This window comes from Morone saxatilis, unplaced genomic scaffold (genome assembly GCF_004916995.1).
Source record: "Morone saxatilis isolate NCDOM2014 unplaced genomic scaffold, NCSU_SB_2.0 Contig22, whole genome shotgun sequence".
In the NCBI taxonomy this organism is placed as follows: Eukaryota; Metazoa; Chordata; class Actinopteri; family Moronidae; genus Morone; species Morone saxatilis.
In genome coordinates this window covers 11,316,610-11,335,938 of record NW_023339785.1, presented here as the reverse complement: position 1 = coordinate 11,335,938, position 19,329 = coordinate 11,316,610, and the positions used below count along the sequence as shown (strand labels likewise).

Sequence of the window (19,329 nt, the reverse complement as noted above, 5' to 3'; positions counted from 1 at the left end):
TTGAAAGTGCTATAGTCGCATTTTAAAATCTTTTCACTCAGCGCCTGTCTGTTGTGGCAGATTGGCACATTTAGAGGAAATATAAAAATGAACGTGGCAGTGTGTACGCACACCTCACGCATGGGTATCTGGTTTGAATGATCAGGATAGTGACCACTGAAGGTAACTCTGATGACATTTTCTTGATATACTGGAAGAAATACAAATTAGTCGAATGCCATCTGAACTCGGACACATCCAAAAAGAAAAAACTAGGACACAGATACTTTGACTGACTTTGAATTCATCCTACAGCAGGAAGAAAGGTGGCATTTGGTGTCCCTGACCTACCCCAGTGTGTCCAAGGAGAAAGCTTTGGAGTTGTCAAATAAGAGTGAACTTCCAACCTCTTCCTGTAGAGGCTTTGGTTAGGTTTCAAAGGCTTCCTGGTTTTACGTTACTGACCAAACACGGCCCAGCTGTACACAAAGTGGACACTCTCAATGGGACCCTATGGAGGCAGAGGGAGATCAGACATCCCTTGACGTAACCAAACATCCCAGTTAAAAGCAAAGCGATCAGAGGGGATGCCGTTGATGTTATTGCTTTCTTAAACAGGTCAGTGTTCACTCATGGCAAGTGTGATATTACAGACAGTAATATCATACTTGTGAGCAATGGTTCAAGCCCAGAGGCCTCTACAAAGAGAATTCAGAGTTTGCCAATGCCACTGTCATAAAGTGAAGTGGTCATCTGAATATTTCATACTCTGTTCTTTAATCTATAGTCCATATGGACTTCATAGAATGTGTCAATCTCTTGAGTGATAGAATGTAAAACCCACAAAACAGCCCCCTAAAGGCAATCCCATCAAGCAGCATTCACTAAGAGATGTATAGCCCTATGTTAAGCAAATGGGCAGAGAAATGGTGACTCATTGAACCCATTATTTTTCCTCCTACATCCATTGTCTTAAAGCCTGCCTTATGTGCCTGGAGTGCCTTTAAAGACATGTTAAGAGAAAAGAGCTCTCTGCCTTGGAATGAGCTAACTTAATTATCATAGCAACTGGCAGTGCTCTTTAACATGTCAATAGTACTTGGCCTGCATGCATAATTTTGCTATGTTATTGTGGTGGCCTTTGCGTTTCTCACTGACAAAAACCCAAACCACAGGCACGGGGGCCTATTGTCATGGGCGCATCCATCTGGATCAAGGCCATTATATTTGCACCTTCTCTGTGGCTCCTGGCTCTTTTTTGACATGGCGGCAGAAGGAGCAGGCATCACCAACCAGTGCAGGGCCTATTGAGGTTGCAGATTGACCAGAGGGACAGTGAAGAAGGGAAGCCAGCAAGGGAGCCCAGTGCTCCCTGTCAAATCCAGTGATGGACACCCACGTGGGGGCTGGAAAGTTGGCCCTGCGGTTTCTGAGGTCCTATAGCAAATTGCATGGGACATGACCGAGGCAGGCCGCCCTGGTTTCATTCTTTTTGTCCCCCAAGGATGTTGGAGGGTGTATCAAGAATGTCAGAGGCTCTTGGCTAACCAGCACACTTTCTGGTGTCAACTGCACGATAATACAACTGCCCCTTGGCCTGCTCCCACTCATACACCAACAAGATATCAAAAGGTTAATGATGTAACAAGGATAAGTGTGTGTATACATGAATGTATAGACCCTATATGTTGCGAACAGATGATTTGCCATTAATCTAAGAGCGACAACAATCAGAACACAAATGCATGAAACGATTACGACCGATAACAATTTTTGAAGCAGTGAAAGTGGAGGGCGGACGAGTTAACGGTAAAAGCATAGCTCTCTAGACACATATGAAACAGCTCTCAGAGACCATCAAATAGAACAATTCAGCTTTAACACATAAACACCCCTCAGCTTGTCAATCCCAATATCTCCCCCCACATGTAACTTATATTGCATGGTGCTGCAATACGCAGCCTCTCTGAGCTGTGTTGGATGCTGACAGCACAGAGATATGAATCTTGATTTGATTAAGAGTCAGAGTTGAGGGTCTTAGAGTGCTGGAACCAATATCAATTCGGGGACGGGTGGGCAGTGAGACTGTTGCGAAGGAGGTGAGGTGGAGGGGAAGGCAGAGTGTGATGGTGGGGGGGGGGGTTACCTGTGGGCCCTGGCTCCCAACTGGGAGTAATTTGGGAAGCAGACTGCTCCCCAATGTGTTCCATTAGGTTGTGATTGGGCTGTGCGCAGGTGGGGAGGGCCTGCCCTGCCTTGAATAGTCCTGAGTTTGCCCAGCCATAACGCCAATCTGTTTCAAATGAGGGAGAGAGAGAGAGTGGCAGGAGGCAAGGAGGAAGGGAGCTACCGGTGAGAAGTCATGTTTTATGAATGTCTGGACAAATTTTGCGGTACTCGGCAAGGGGACAGAAATTAAAAGAAGAAGAAAAAGTAATGTACAGCGGATATTTTCAGCCTCCCTTGCTTTGTCTTAAATTCACAAAATGAGTAGAATAAAAAAAACATGGCAATTCCTTTCCATTGCAAAAAAACTTTTAAGGCCCATAAAGTAAAATTAAAGACCGGGTGTGAAAATTAAACTGGCCATATAACCAAACGTTGTATAAAAACGGCAAATAGGCCTAAATGCGATTTCTTTTAGACAAGAGGTAAAATGGCCGTTCATTTCTAGTTTAGAATTCCAGGTTTCAGTCTATCCCACTGTGGCTCTGCCACGTGAGCAGACGCTGAAGAGACAAGGGGGATTGGGAGATGGGGGCAGCAGAGTTTATTTATGCCGCCTGCTTCAAGCTTGGGATGTTTTTGGTTAATCCCTGTACTCATACAAAAAGCAGACATAACAAATGTTAATCTAGGTGTTTACACTCCATATTTACACTGTTCCCCTGCTGAGCTGTAGACACAACATTAGCCAAATCATATTCATAGGTCTCATGCGGGTAAAAACAAAAGAAGACAAAAATATCTTTTTACTTCAGTCAGCCTCCTCTTTCTGTCTTATTTTTTTTCTCTCTCACCTGCAAGGCCCTGGGAAGAAAAAGAATGAGTGCAGAAAGAGAAGAAGGCCCACTGTTTGCTGCCCTCGACTTTTGAAGCGTCTTTATCCGGGCTTGGCAGCATGGTCCTTGCCGTGTCCAACGCTTCGTCGTGCTTTTATCCTTTGTGCTGTCCAAGGTGTGTCACAATGCACTGGGGCTTTGTGTGGGGAGGGAGACGACACATCACCATTCTGTCTTCTGTCCCGAGCTGGGGGATGGTGGGGGGGATTGGGGGGGGCTGTACAACAGAGGGGGGGACAAAAAGCAAACTTATAGAGGACCACGGCTCTTCAAAGCCGCGATGCACAAAGGCTTATAAAGCGTTACTTCATGTAGAGTTGTGCCAGATGTAATTGCGGGGTTCCTGGAGATAGAGAATCACATGCAATGCTTAGCCCCGCCCCTGACACCATGAAAGGGTTGTGAAGCTTCAACTGCAAAGGGGGGTGAGCAGAAAAGTTTGCTTCACTTTGATGCACAATAAACAAGTGAGTAAATAAGTTATCTTTAGGGTCCTGGTACAAATCCACCACTTGCTTCCTCGGAAAGGGTAATTTCATGCGCAGAGCTTGATAGATGCAGGAGGACTAGCTGTCCTCATTAGAAATCAGGAAGGGTGGAAACTGCACAGAGCGACAAGTGATTCCCCTCCCCTTTTTCGCTCCGCCATCAGCTTCATGGTATGGGCTCTTTCAAGTCTGAACACTGCTTTCCACAGAAAATTATGTTGATTTATTGTTAATAAGCCCAGAGGTTGGCAGTGTGAGCACAGTACGTGGCAAATATAGGTAGGCTGTAGTTTTCCTGATCAACCTGACTAGTCCTCATCTGTTTCCTGTGACCTCCTGCTGAGATGGTACGGGTGTCAAGTGTGCATTGTTAAATATGTTCCAGGGCACAAACACCGCCACTGTCAGGTACATTTGCACAGGCTGCTCCCTGTTCAGTGTGTGTGTGTGTGTGTGTACAGGTGGGCACGCGCATGTGTGTGTTTGTCTTACTGACAGTGAATGGTGATGGGTGTGGAGGAAAGGGTGGTGCCATCACTTTAGGCCTGCAGATGGGATTCCCACAGGAGGGACACGCCCCGGTGTTCTCCGAGACAGAGACGAAGGCAAACATGGCGGCAGATCCATCTTTGCATCTTAAAGGTTCAGCAGATACTTCTATAGCCAGAGAACAGTAAGTTCTTGTTGTCTCTTCATATGTCATGTCCAAAGGCCTCCTGATAGGGCTGTGGAAACTATGCTGTCTGTATCCACAAGGTCAAGGCTTAGATGTCTCACACAAAGATTTTCTTTAGCAGGCTTCATTTTAAATTTAACACAGACAACTAAATCATGTAGAGTTTCATTCAGGTGACATAGTGTAAGCGCAATAACGGCATATAAATACACCTCAGTAGCTCTCATCATTAGAAGACAATCTTTGGGACCTGTGTTTGTTTTACAGACTTCTTTCTTGCCACTATGGATAAGAACTCACCTTTACTTTATATTTTCACTGCAGTAAAAGGGCCAATGTTTGTTCTATACTAGCAGAATTACAATGACGGCTCGTGGCGGAGTGAGTGAAATCTTGCCCGTGATTAGAGTGGAAATGAAGGATCTGGTGATATTAAATGGCACCTGGCAGAGCAGGGGCGCTAAAGCCTCACCCGTTACTCCTTTGCATATCAATAAGTAGGTGCTCCCGTGAAATAGAATAATTCAACCGTGTGTATTGGAGTATGCGAGAATGATTTTTGATGTAAGAGCCACAATGTGCATGCCAAGCCAGCACAAATTAAATATATAAAATAATCATCATAAAATGAATTACAGATACCCTTGTTTTATAACGGCTGCCATTAGTGCAGATGGCAGTGGATAAAAGTAAATGTTACATTCAGCTACAGAGAAACATACTGTTAAAAAGTGCACAACTGAAATCCCACTATAAAGTGGACATTAGTCAGTTCTAAAGTGTGCAACAGTCATTTTGTGACTCACCACTGCAACCTGCGTCCAGATGAAACTTTTGGATTAGCTCTAAGCTGGCTTGTATCTCTCCACATGTACGCACCATTCTCAGGTCGCAGAACAAAGCACAAGGGCCAGCAAGCATGTGTCAGAGGTCACAGTATCCCAAGGGTACCTTGAGTCTCATCCCAAAACCTCTAACATTTTTCAAAGGCCTCCTGCAGCCTAGGCCCTCATCAGTGAGTGCCCCCAATGGCCCCGTGCACATATGCACTACCCCACTCTCCTCTCTGGTGGGTGAAGGGGGAACCTGAGTGCATCACCTGGAGCCCCGAGTACGAGTCGAACGGGCTCGGTCTGTCCAAAACCAGCCTGAGACCCGGTGGGGGGGGCAGTAATGATGCTGAGGGGGCAGAAATACATACAGGGGGCAGATTTCATTTTCCCCATATTTCACAAAGACTGTTCGCACATTCGTGTTGCACTCAAAGCCTAGCTAGAGAGGGTTTCACCCCATGAGAGATAATTACTCATGACCCACACGGCCCTGTTAGCTTGGGTTCATATACACATTCACTCAAATTTCAAATGTTCTATCACCTTAGGTTTACTCAAGCAAAGCCGTAATAAAACATTTCAGTTTGTTTGGGGTTAGAGAGTGATCTTCCCATACTATTCCAACATTTGACCATAGATGATAACAAAAAATAAGCAAAACTTTAACCACCACCAGCTTAGAGAACGAAGGACGATCATTTAAAAAAAGACAGGAATACTACTCGTACTAATCCTGCATTAATTTGATATGTCTGTGAAAGTGCCCATTGGGCCTTGATAAAGTGATGTGGTTAAAATCATTGATGCAGCAAATCTAAACCCCCATCCCCTTGTCTGCCCAATCAACCATCAGTAAAATCTCTCCTCTTCACTACTGCAGACAATTACAAGCCCTACCTTACATAGGGAAAGAGACACCGTGGCCCACTATGTTACATGCGACAGGCTGAGAAAAATGAAGGTGTTCTATCTCTCAGCAGATTATACTTTATCCGAGATGAAGGGTTGAAATGAACGAGTGCAGTTCACTCAAACTAGCTAAACGGGTGAGAATTAAGATGTTGTAGCGTGGGATGAGGCAGTTATGCATACATAACATGTTGAGGCTGGGACCCCCTACTGGGGAGAGGCACGACAAAGCCTCTCAAACAGCAATACCTCTGGGACAGCTAATGATTAATTAGCTTGTGTCATTAAGTGAGGCAAATGTCACCCAAGCTTCCTGGGGAAGCTGTCACACCATGTGTAGGCTACTCACAAGTTTCCCCCTCAGGTGTTGGTGAAGGGTGGGGGGCGATGCACTGTTACTAGGCAAATCCTGACATCTAGTGGCTCAAATATCAAACTGCATCAGTCTCCAGCTGCAATAATAGAAGCAAAGCCTATACAAAAAACTTTTCCCCAAATGTCTGAGCATTGCATCTTAATAATAGAGACAAAAATTAAATTTACACATAAAATCTAACATTTCTAGTGATCGGAGGTCTTCAACAAAGAGGCTATCCAGATTCAGCTTTGGAATTACTCCCTGATCTCTGAGCCCTGGTCACTAAATTGGGTGAGGTGACCTCTGACCTTTAAGTGTCATTCACCTCATTGACCGTGGCACTGATGTCAAAATCAACTAGGTGATACTTCCTCATGTCCAGGTTTCTGAGGAGGCATGAACTGGCACACAGGCGTGCTTGGCGAGAGAGGCATTTTTTTAATTGCAAGACCTGGCATCACGCACAGTTTAGATACATTATAGTTTGTGGAGTACAAAACTTCACAAAATACAAGTAGGTGAGTCATTTCGAACATAAAAGAAGACAATTTAAATTTTCTTACCAAAGATCCGAGATGCAAGCTTGGATTGACGACTTTCTTGCACAGTTTGGAACAAATCCAGACAAGATAGACCTCCAAAATAGTAGTAAGAATTAAGTTACTTACTTTAATTGCTATTTAAATCTTATTTTCTCCATCACCTATCACTTGCATTTCACTGCACACAAACTCATCTAAATTCCTCTCTCTCTCCATCTCAGAATCAGGTAGTCTGAGTCTTATGAAGGTCAGTACTGAATCCTGGCCTGCTGTAAGACCAGACCAAGAAGAAGTGAGAAGGCCCCTCTCTTCACCAGGGAGTGGCAGCACAATGTGGAGAGGCTTAACACACTCACAAACGCACACACATACACACCTCACGTCTGTGTTAATTCACGTCCGCAAGTGCACGTGCGCACACACGCGCACACACACACACACACAGTCTGCCTCACCCTCACATAGACATATGCATACAAAAGCACACCTGTCAGGGCCTTTCCACTGTGTGAGCAAAAGCAAAGAAGTCTGGCCCCCCCTCTGTCTCTCTGTATGTGGTATCCCATGTCTGTTATATTAAGGCAAATCCATTCAGTTCCCACTTTCTCATCTGAAATAATGGCATGAGCAATTTTCACATTTAGGCAAGCACACATGCAGTCTCTCTCTCTCTCTTTCTCTCTCTGCTTAATGAATGGAATCGGATCTGGGCCCCTGTGGCTCTGGCCTAATCTGCCTTTGAAGATTTCTACAATTTCCCGATTAAAAAAAAATAAAACCCAACCTCCTCACAGGGTTGTATTCTTTTGCAAAATACACCAGCAAATAAGACAAGTACTCATATCTACTTATAAATTTACTCATATCTACAAGTGCATGTGATTTCTGTGTTATTTACCTCAGCCGAAAGGGCCCGAGGCCTTGCCAGGAGCCTCCCAATTGTGCCAGTGTACTGGTGTGTGACGTCCATTTGAAGGGGGAATCTGTCCAATAGAATGATTGAATTAAAGTGCACTTTGGTCCGGAGTGCTCTCTCTTTGCCACTTTGCACCATAACATGTCTTGTCCTAAAATAATTAGATTGAGGCCTTGGGTGGTGGAGTGGCCGGAACCTCAATGGTCAAAAGAAGGAATGGTCTGGCTTTGAATGGAAGCCTCCCATCTTAAAAAAACACTTTATTTCTTTACACTTGAGGTTTGTTGTCTTTTGTGACTATTATCCCCATTCACCATTTGCTTTCATGCAGCTGTGCCCCTCTTAAAAAAGTCTTTGTGCCAGCACCATGAATACAGGGAATGTGTCCATGGCAGGTAGCCCTTATTGCAAGTTAATCTCCTGAAAGAGCCTCATACAAGTACTTTTAAATTCTCCCCAAGCCACAGAGGGCTCATCATCAATCGAGCACTTCTCCCCTTTGTAGGACTGATGAGTGTGGTGCCCGGCCAGTGACAATGGCTGCCAAGTGTGGCAAAGTAATCACCTTCTGGGGAAAACACTAGTAATTACTTCTAAACTGTTTGGGCTTCAGAGACAACTGCTATTGTGCAATAAAATGAAAGGCTCTCTTTAGAGAGCAGTGCTGTGATGGTTGCTCTCAATCTTTTTGTCATCTGTTTGTTTACAGAGATTTCTCTTTGCAGTTGCCCACTGCAACCTTGCTTTATCATATATGTGTGTGAGTGTGTGTGAGCGTGTGCATATCTTTTAGTTCATGTGTATCCTTGTGCTTTACACACTTCTATGTCCTGACCAGATAAAGGAAATATCAACATTATTTGTGCATACTTAAAGACACAGCAGTGTATAAGATGTAATATTAAGAAGATTATCTTAATTTGAGTGTTTTAATTTAATGTTCCATCCATTCCACAAAAATAGTCTGTTAATTAACCACATTCCTGCATTCAACCAGACCTGTATTCATCCTCTATCAGGCTCTGAATGAGAGCGACGGAAGAATGAGAATTTGTTGCACAGATGAGGTAATATAGTTTATTGATCAAGCATACAGTCTGATTTCTGTTACCACAAGACATGTCCATGGTCCCAAGCACTACTGGAAAACAGCAGCAATATCCCAATTAAAGACACAAAAACAGCCCTCAAAATGAAAAATTTCAAAATATATTTAGCAACTGAATAAATGTTCATCCCCTTAGCTGAATTATCAAAGTACAAAAAACAATATGATGCTGTCTTTATTGTACGATTTTCAGTAACTAATTAAGTAATTAACGGGCAACTCTATCACCACTTTAATGTCTTTAATCACCTTAATGCTTACTGCCATATAGCCTAGAACGTCTCACATCATATCCAGAATTGTGGCTATAATTTTAAAGAGTTCTCTTAATAGGTTCGGAGCTAATAGATTAGCAGAGCAATACACAGTAGATAAACTCCTGGTCCCAAAACTGCCAACACTGAAAATTACTACAGCATTTATAGATTATGGTAAATGTAGTACAGGGAATGTACTTCAAGGTTTTGATTTGCTGGCACTGCCATATTCTATAAACAGAAGTATATACTAGATCCACAGCAGAAAGGTTAAGGTTTATTAGTAAATTGTAATTCTGTTCTCATTGTTTTCTACAGTTAATTCAGAACATTAAGAAATATATCATCATGCGTGGGCACACTGTGATGATGTTGAGCCTTTGCTGTAATGCCATCCTTTTTCTCTCCGTATCTAGGCGTGAACGTTGATCTTTTGTGACATTATCAGTTAAAAGTAGCCCGTCACTGTTGACTTTAATATAACTTGTTGACTTTTTCCTGCCTCCTTAAAGACTGCTCCACTGACAAAATGATTTGATTTACCGCTAATCAGACATCTGCTTATTGCATCAGTAAGGAAAATTGTTGAAATAACTGTGACTGAGACACTAAGACATACTCTTTGTAATCTCTAAAACCGTTTCTATGACAACAAGAAAATGGTTTTAATGTCATAAGACCTTAATTGTCCTTGCAATCTCTTTAATATCAAGTATAACACCATTTTCACTTCAAACACTGAACCATATCCGCATGCTTTATATGTGTTTGTGTGTGAGATATAAAGATGACCAATTAATAAAGACAAAAAATGGCATTTCAAAACCAATCCTGGTCTCTGGAAAGTAGCTTTCATTTCACTGTTGAAGGCAGATTTAACACAATTGTCCCTTACCTTAGCTTCTTCATTATAAGCTCATTTTGTTGGTTTGACACGGCCGTGTGGGGCAAAATTGCCGCCACGCAGGACCTCTCATGCTATCAGAAATAATTCTATGAATTAAACCCACAATAAGATTTTTGATACATATCAAATACTTACATTATTCAATCAGCAGGTGTGTGTAAGAGCACAAAAACTGTGAATTTAATGTACAGAGTGAAGTATATATGTGTATGTATACCAGTAATTTGCAGGTATATATGCGTTTATGTACATGCATATTATCTCATACTTATTCCTATTATTGTTAATCATTAGGTTAATCGATGTTTGAGTTACATGTTGCCATAGCAACAACGGCTAATACTCATGAATGCTAATACAGAGACAGTGTTAAGGCCCTTCCTCACCTGCAACAGTGCTGGATGTTATTATCTGGGTGTATGGCTGGTGGTCTCCCTCACTGTTTATGCCAACGGTTGCATTGCTGGTAGCAGAGGGACAAAGACGGTCAGTGGTTGTGGCAGTCAATAGGAATCCTCTCTCTATTTCTTCACTCAAGCTCAATTTGTCCTTGGCAAAACTGTTAAAGCTGCATGAATCTAGTTTTGACCAGCAGAGGGCAGAACACATTAAAACAAGCTGACCGACCACCTACCAATAAACAGCAAATAAAAGGGCATTTAGCAGGTCTAAGCTAGCAGACATTTTTTAGACAGTGGGAACCAGGCAATATGGCAACATGTCAGGGCTGTGCAGCCATGTTTCCACTGCATGGTACGGCTCGACTCTACTTGCTCTTCTTTGGTTTTTAAAGTATGAATAGTATCTGGTACGTCACTTGGGACTTTTTTGGTACCACCTCGGTTGAGGTTCAGATCCGCTTATGTTGAAGGACTACTATCTGCAATGAAAAATAAAGTAGAAAAATGTACCTGGTAGCAAAAGTAAGTCAAGTCGAGTCGAGTTGAGCCGCACCATGGAGTGGTAACATGGCATAAGAGCTTATTATAAGTTTAAAATTAGTAACATGTCAGCAAACAACAGCCTATTTTTTCACATCTAGCAGTCATGGAGCAACATTATCTTTCATTTGAAGATGTTTCTGGCCACTTGACAAATGTAAGCTCAACATTTACTCACTATTTAGCTCTGTTTTGGTTGGACCGTCTAGATTATCTGGCTAAGGACCAAGATATTTTTCTCAGAAGCAGGCAATTTTTTGGCAGCGGGCAATACACAATTGTTTGCGAACATACCAGCCATAATATTTTTATAAGGAAATATGTCAGGGCTGTGTGTCTATCAGCTCGTTCTGCTCCCTCATGGCCAAAAATCACAAAATGCAAAAAGTAAAAATTGCTAACATGCTAGTAAACATTTGCCAGTATTTTTATTTTATATCCAGCGGACACAAAGCAACATTAGCATTCATTTGGAGACATGTTTCTGGATCTAAGTTCAATATCTACTGACCTTTCAGCTCTGTCTGGTCTCCGTCACCTCAAACAGAGAAAATGTGTTAGACTTGTTAGCTTGCTAGACGCTATTTGCTGTGCTCACCATGTATTAGTAACTTTGTCTGCCATTTGGTTCTGGGCAGGTAGAATATGGTGAGTTACAGATTTTGTAGTGCTTTGTTGATACCAGCAGCAAGAGGGAGTTGTTTTCAACAAACTGTACACCAAACATCAGAAGGACCTAGATATGTTTTTTAGAAACAGCGATGTTTAGGTAGTGGGTAAAAGTGGGCCATTGAAATAGTAGGGTAATCACAGGTGTTATTAATGATGCTAATTAAAGTTCAGTTCCATTTAGTGTAGCAGAGCCTGCACAAAAGCAGCACCCTGACTGACTTCGACGTGAATGGAACGGAGCCTTTAATACTAGGCTATTATTGGTAACACATGTATTTACCCTACCATTTCATGTCAAAATGGCTCCTGTGAAAAAGTTCTATTGCCAATACTTCCACATTCAGCGAACACAAAAAGCAACAGTAGCATTTTGGAGAAATGTGTTACAACAGCAAGCTCATCTAAAATTGTTTCAATTCATTAATCTCTTAAATTAAAAGACTACCACACCTAGAATAAGTCCTAAATGTAACTGGTGATGACTTTTTCATGTTAAAATCTGAACAGAGTGATAAAGATGTCAATTCAAGTTAGAAAAAGGAAACTATGTCAGCGCTGCAATATTCCTAAGGGATTTAATTATATGTATATAATGTATTCTTTGTCTTTTTCTCTTCATTACATTAATGACAATGCTAACACAAGACAGTCAGGCTACATTTGGAAAAATTGTACATTTACAGTCATGCCAAAAAAAGCCCCTATTATAACCTATGCAGAAGTCATGAGCTTGCAGAGCTAGTCCTCCCTGCCCTTTGTGTGTTTGAGTTTGTTGGCCCATAGGTGTCAGTGAGTGACAGTGAATGAGAAAGAAACTGCATCACAGAGCTAGAGACAGAGGGACGGCCACCGGAGGCCACTGTGAACATTCATACTATTAACAGTCTAATAATCCCATGAGGCGGCAGGCCTGTGGGTCTCTCTTTGAACCACAGTCCATTCAACAAAAGAACACGGGAAACATCCCACCACCCCTTTGCAGTCACCAGTATTTCATTTGCAATCTAAATTTAAAACACAGGGTGCTCGAGAGCCACATCAAAGGGCTTTTAGATAGCTCAGATAGAGCAAAGACTTGAAATAAAATGACTAATTACGAGTGTTGATTAGTAGGCCATGTAAGCTCAGACTAATTGGGTTGTACATTGTAGTACTGCTTTTGTTTCCTGTGCATCTTAATGAAGTCTTTTTGCTAGAAAGGCAGAAACGATGAAGCAATTTTTTGTGTCTCCAGCAATAAAAATGGTGGCTTATACACACATATTCTATATTCTTTAAACAAGTTGTGGCTATTTGATCAGAACTGAGCTATCCACATTTTCATAAACAACAAGTGTGAAAGCTTTTTATGTGTCAATAGAATCATCATGTAAATACATTTCAGCTCAGTACAATAGGTTTCTATTTATCTATTCAGTCTCATTTAGAACAAATCAGGGTCTAGTTCTCAGCTTCATCCTGTCAGGGGTTGAATAATGAAGCTTGAAAGAGTTGTAATAATGATGAACAGTGTCCTCAGTTTCCTTTTTTATCAGTAAATAAAGATTTTAAAGTTAAAACAAATTGCTTGTTTGTTAAATAAAGGGAGTGTTAAGAGCTAGGTGTATTGATGCAACAAGTCTGGTACAGATCAGACATAATATAACTGCATGGAGTTTAAGATAACATGTGAATTATTCTGCAGTACTCTAGAATTGTAAAACTATAGGTCAGATACTGCAAAACTAAAACATGTAATGTACGTATGTCCTATATCTTCTGTCTTATGAATCCTTGAGAGAACAGGTGGGAGAGCTGATCTGAGGTGGAGCAACTGGTGTTCCCAAAGCCAAAACTCAGCATTTTGAGAGGCAATTCAGGTCATTCATCTGTGCTAACTACATCTGCTAATGAAGATAATACTCATAATAACTTTATTCATTTAGCACCTTTCAAAAGCAAAGATAATTTGCTGATGATGACTGAAAGCTCCCGTAGTAACTGGACCTTGAGGTGAGACTGTTTTGCCAACAATATCTTAGTGTGTGATATTACCAAAAGAATAACTTAGACAAAATGAGCAAATGTGAATTATTGTGTTTTAGGACAAATAGAAAATGTCTAAAAACAAACAAATATGCATTATAGTTTGGATATTTTGCTTCAAAGCTTTAAAGCTACTTAAAAACGTATACTCACTGAACATTACAGTTCCAAACCTGTGTTCTGTAGAGATGCCCGCAATGGAGGAGGTTGACCCTAGCCCCAATTTGTTCTGTGCCCTGACAGCCCTGCTATTATGTTGAAGATCACATAAACAGCCATCTGATTGAATCACTTGTTGTTACTAAGGAGATCTGGGAGACTGGCTGAGATAGGCTACTGTAGGCTGTGGCCAAATGGAAAATCTGGCTTTTTTTTTTTTATTATTGTGGGGAGCAACAGACAGAGAAATCAAAGTGATTTCTTGTCAATTGATTTTCGTAATGGTCCATATAAACAGGATAATGGCTACATATTGCAGAAAGAAAGACAGAAAGAAAAAAACAGGAACAATTGATGTTTGTGGGGGTTTTTCCTTCTAATATGCAGTAAAGCACATTTTAAAAACGCTTGTATGTTATGATTGCACCATGTATAAAAAAGTGCCAGACAGGATCGTGAAACGCACTTGCACATCCACAACAAAAGGGGTGAAAACGGATGGGAGGAGGAGGAGGAGGAGGGGGTCGGTGACAAGCTCCAGGCAAGCAGCGGTGGAGGAGATTTCAGTACAGGTGTCCTTGGGTATTTTTTTTTTTTTTTTTTCTCCCCTCACTGACACCTCGGAGACAAGACCCGACCGTAAGTAGCCTAAGACTGCTGAGGAGGAATCAAAGCTGATCAAAATAATAAATGTTTGATCTGCCATGAAATCCGAAAAGAGGAGCGGAGGAGAGATACGCTCGTCTGGATGAGAGACCCCCGCTGGGTGAAGACACACAGCGTATGTTAGCTGAGCCGTGAAGAGCTCGCTGCCATTGACTGGAGGCTGAGGCTGAAATGGGAGCGAAACGATGAAAACCCCCAGCGCGGGAGGAGAGTGAGCATCCTCGAGCTAAAGCATCGCATCACTGATCATTTCAAGGTATTAGACATCATTTACAGATTAGCAAATCCGCGATGTTTGCCGCTGTCTGGACAGTCTCAGTCGATGCTTGAACGGTGGCATTTACTGTCGCAAGACAAATTCCATTTTCACTCTGGCAGATGTGGGCTGCGTGAAGAGTAAGGCCTGTTAGGTGGGCCGTTCAACGGTGATCACGATGAACGGCGAACCGGTGTTGATCATCTCCCGTGTTACAGACTACCCGTGGACTGTCATGTTGGGTGAGATGCACATGAGAATACTGTGAGATGCATGTTGAATTCTGCACTGAATAAGGAGGACCGGCTACAGCGGCTCATTGTTGTGGCATCCTGAGAAGCAAACAAAAGCTGAGCTGGTTTCCTTCTCCGCTGATGAAGATGGGACTGACCTGACTTTGTGTCAACACTCTGCTGGATGTGAGGACACACATGCACTCGCTGGTCCTGGACAAACAATGCCGAGCTCTCAGGCGCCCGGTGTGGGCACAAATTTCACTAATGTTCCCTGGGATCCTGGTTTCACCGGCTCCTCCGGTCAAGACCTGGTCTGGTCCTCCACTGCCAACAGCGTGGTGAAGATGGTGCTCATATCTCTCATCGTGTGTGTGTCCTTGTTTGGGAACGTGGTGGTTCTGCTGGTGTTCCAGAGGAAACCGCAGCTCCTTCATGTGGCCAACCGCTTCGTCCTCAACCTCCTCTTGGCAGACCTACTCCAGACCATACTAGTCATGCCTTTTGCCATTGCAGCCACCGTGCCGGGTGTGTGGCCCCTGGATGGCCGACTGTGCCAGGCCCTGGTGGTGCTCATGCACCTTTTTGCATTTGCTGGAGTCAACACCATCATTGTTGTCTCTGTGGATCGCTACCTGGCCATCATCCACCCTCTGTCCTATCCCACTCGCATGACCCCTCACCTGGGCACCAACCTGATCATCTGCACCTGGGTGCTCAGTTTCCTGCAGAGCACACCTCCCCTCTACGGCTGGGGGGCCATTGACTTTGACCACCATCACAACGTGTGCTCAGTGGTGTGGTCCTCTAGCCTGTCCTACTCTGCTGTGGTGTCTACCTTCTCCTTCTGGCTGCCTGTGCTCATCATGGTTGGATGTTACTGGATGGTGTTCAGAGCAGCTCGGAGGCAAAACGCACTTGTGCACCCCATACAGACACAGTCCTACTCTCAGCCCTGCCCACAGGAATTCCAGGGACCTAGCAGTCCACAACGGCAGCCCCAGCCCCAGCCCCAGCAGGCCACTTCACCTGATGGCCCCTACTCAGCCAGGGGGTACCCTGTTCGAGTTAGGCACAGACGCTTCCACTACCACTGCAAGGCAGCTCGTGTAGTTTTCGTGATTATGGCTTCATATATCCTCAGCATGGGGCCTTACAGCATACTGAATACTATATCAATGAGCGCCAGAGCAGCTGTACCCCCCTGGTTGTCCTCCCTTGCCCTTGTGCTCTTCTTTTTGCAGTGTTGCCTCCACCCATACATTTACGGTTACATGCACCGTAGTGTGAGGAAGGAATTCCTGGCTTTGCTCTGCGGAATGTTCTGCAAACAGGGCCGTCCCAGCCAAAGCTCTGCTGTGGAGAGCTGCTTCACAACTACAGAGGGACGTTTCGGTGCCCACTCTCACCTGCCCAGCCTGACCGCTCGAGTCTTCCCTCTCCGGACTTGGGAAGAGTGCACGACATCCTCCTCTCCCACCTGTGAAAGGAAGTCGAGGGACAGCCGCAAGGAGACCACCTCTACCAGCGTTAGCTCTGAGAGGGAGCTCACAGTCCACAGCAAACAAAGTACATGAACTGCCTTGAGAGGAGAGGAGAGACTGTATTTGCTCTTACTTGAAGAGCTTGTCATACAGTGTTTTCACATATAAGCTAATATGCCTTCTTGACAACAGGGTTATCCATTCTAAAGTTATTGGCATTAGGAATAGTGGTATTACTTTATCACAAACATAATGATCTTTTACCTTTTGCTATTTTGTCATAAGCTTTATTAAATTACTAACTTGAGATCAAATATATACATGTATATGTCTTTGAAAAAGGACTTGGTCTATTCATTGTTGCATAATGAATGTGTAATATACTGGCTGTGTGGAAGTAATCCCTTGGTCAGATTTTGTGATTTTGAGGGGTTTTACATGTAAATGCAGTTTTAAGACACCATGTGTGCAGCTGTTTTGTCTTTAGACACCATCATTAGAATTTGGATGTATGCAATTGTTGTACTAGCTACTGTTACATAAAATTGGCATTTAAATGCATCTAAATTTATTTTAAAAAAAGATTCAAACTAAAGCGAAACCAGAAAACACTTTTAATTTGTATTTTAGATCTTTGATCCTACGTATGTTATAAATGCCATTGGGTATTTCTTTAACCTGGACCTGCTCTGTCGAGATAGAAATTATGTTGGATCAAAATGGTTGGTGCTCTGATCACATTGCTCTAATCATGGGCCATAGGTGTATCTGATAAGGTTTTGATCTGCAGTATCTGCACAATCAATCCATATCCTTTAAACTTCTTGTGTATTGTAGTCTGTGTGATCCTGCCTAAGGGGAACAGGATGGATTGTCCTTGTGTTTGTGCAAGCAAGCCTCGCCTGCAACCAACGAACTCAGGGTATGCTTGTAGAACAATCTGTTGTGGCGATCCCTGTTCTAGAATCTTGTTAACAAGTATGTGTTTACGTCCCTGTCGCAGTAACTGTTCTAAGTCTGAAAGCGCCTTTGAGTAAAGAGTAGAATAGTGATATTTTGTGCTTGCCAGTTACAGAACACATGTGAGGTGGTGACTAGCGTCTTTGTTTCCTTGAACTCTAGCTCAAGGTGGAGATTTTGTGTCTTACTGTGTGCCACTGTATATTTGGACTCAATATTTGCTGCCTTTGTAATGTCAGCCTTTCTTTGAGGAAGCACAGTATTTTTGTTGGAAAAAAAAACAAAATCCAGTGGACGAGTTATTTAACGTAGGCCGCATGCCGCAAGATCTTATGTAACAGATTTCTTAGAGTCCACTGAATACATGTATATTTGTAAAGTATTTGTAATAGAAAAAATATGTCATGGTGAGGATGAGTACTTATGTAAGTGTTTTATGCTTGCAATGACTCATCTCAGAGAAGAGAGGCAATCCATTTAGTTGATTGGGTAGATGGCGTGTTGCCAAAGGATGTTATAGGTGCATCACAACATTGTGCATTATTTGAAAAGTGTGTGTAGCCTCCATTTTGTCATGTTTTTGTAACCTTTTGGGAAATAGAAAAAATAATAATTCCCTGACTAAGCCAGGCTGCTCCCAGCGTGTTACTTGTTAGACTGTGATAGTATTCTGGGAAACAATTCACAACTTATTGGACCTGACTGAACTGGGGGAGATTTTAGCCTTGGTTTATTCAAAAGGTCACTAGATAAATCCATACTACAGTGTTATAAATGACAATCAAACTTGTATAATAAGTTTGTCAGAGTGTTGCTTTGTAAAGGACAAATGGGTACAGTGCAGTATGTAATAAAATGTATCATCAAATAAGAGAAAATAATGTTTTTAAGTGCTTTAAAACTACATATTTTTGTTATTTCTATCGTGCTTTTGTATTATTTGTTTCATTATCCAACGTCAGAAGTTGTCTGTTTAATAAAAGTGAATTAATTGTAATATGTATATGTGTATATGTATGTTTCATATCAAACACTTTTGCATGAATGTGTCAGGGTCTCCATTAACCAATACCTGGGTTTTAATAAGCAGGATCTTTATGAGTGTATGAGTGAGGCATAAGTAATGGACATTCCAGAAAGCAAAGTGAGACTACAAGAGCTACATCAGATGTTAGAACAGTTGTGAATCTTTAGCTTGACTATGCAGCATTTACAAAACCTGCCAGAAATTAATTAGATTTTGATGAAATAAGGTTCTTAATTAGGCCAGTGTGTGCAAAAAGAAGTGTACGTTGTAATTAACATTCATCTGAAAATGTTTAAAGGTACTGATACTTGTTCCTGTCCTTTAATAACTATGTGCCATCCCCACACAGATGTAAAGACTCTTACATACGATATGTGAATAACTGTGACCGAAGACAGAAAATAAGATGGGGCCACAAATAGCACACTGCACTGCATTTGTGTGCATCCTCTAGATATGCTCATTTTGCTTTGTGTTTTGGTTTCAGCATAGGAAACTATTGGTAGTGCTAACTTTCATAACCTTATGTTCAGACAAAAAAATAAGAAAGATTGTTAATTGTGTGTAAAATGTTCATGTACAGTATCTCACAAAAGGGAGTACATCCCTCACATTTCTGCAAATATTTCATTATATCTTTTCATGGGACAACACTGAAGAAATGACACTTTGATACAATGTAAAGTAGTCAGTGTACAGCTTGTGTAACAGTGTAAATTTACTGTCCCCTCAAAAATAACTCATCACATAGCCATTAATGTCTAAACCGCTGGCAACAAAAGTGAGTACAGTGAAAATGGGCAAATTGGGCCCAAATAGCCATTTTTCCTCCCCGGTGTCATGTGACTCATTAGTGTTACAAGGTCTCAGG

General features: G+C 42.2%; 1 protein-coding gene across 1 annotated transcript; it reads left to right on the top strand.

Moving 5' to 3' along the window:
* Positions 1-15,047: 15,047 nt before the first annotated feature.
* Positions 15,048-16,585, top strand: gpr101 (G protein-coupled receptor 101). Its single transcript, XM_035669569.1, has one exon. It carries the CDS (start codon positions 15,212-15,214, stop codon positions 16,562-16,564), a length of 1,353 nt encoding a protein of 450 aa, XP_035525462.1. The 5' UTR covers positions 15,048-15,211; the 3' UTR covers positions 16,565-16,585.
* The last annotated feature ends 2,744 nt before the right edge of the window (positions 16,586-19,329 follow it).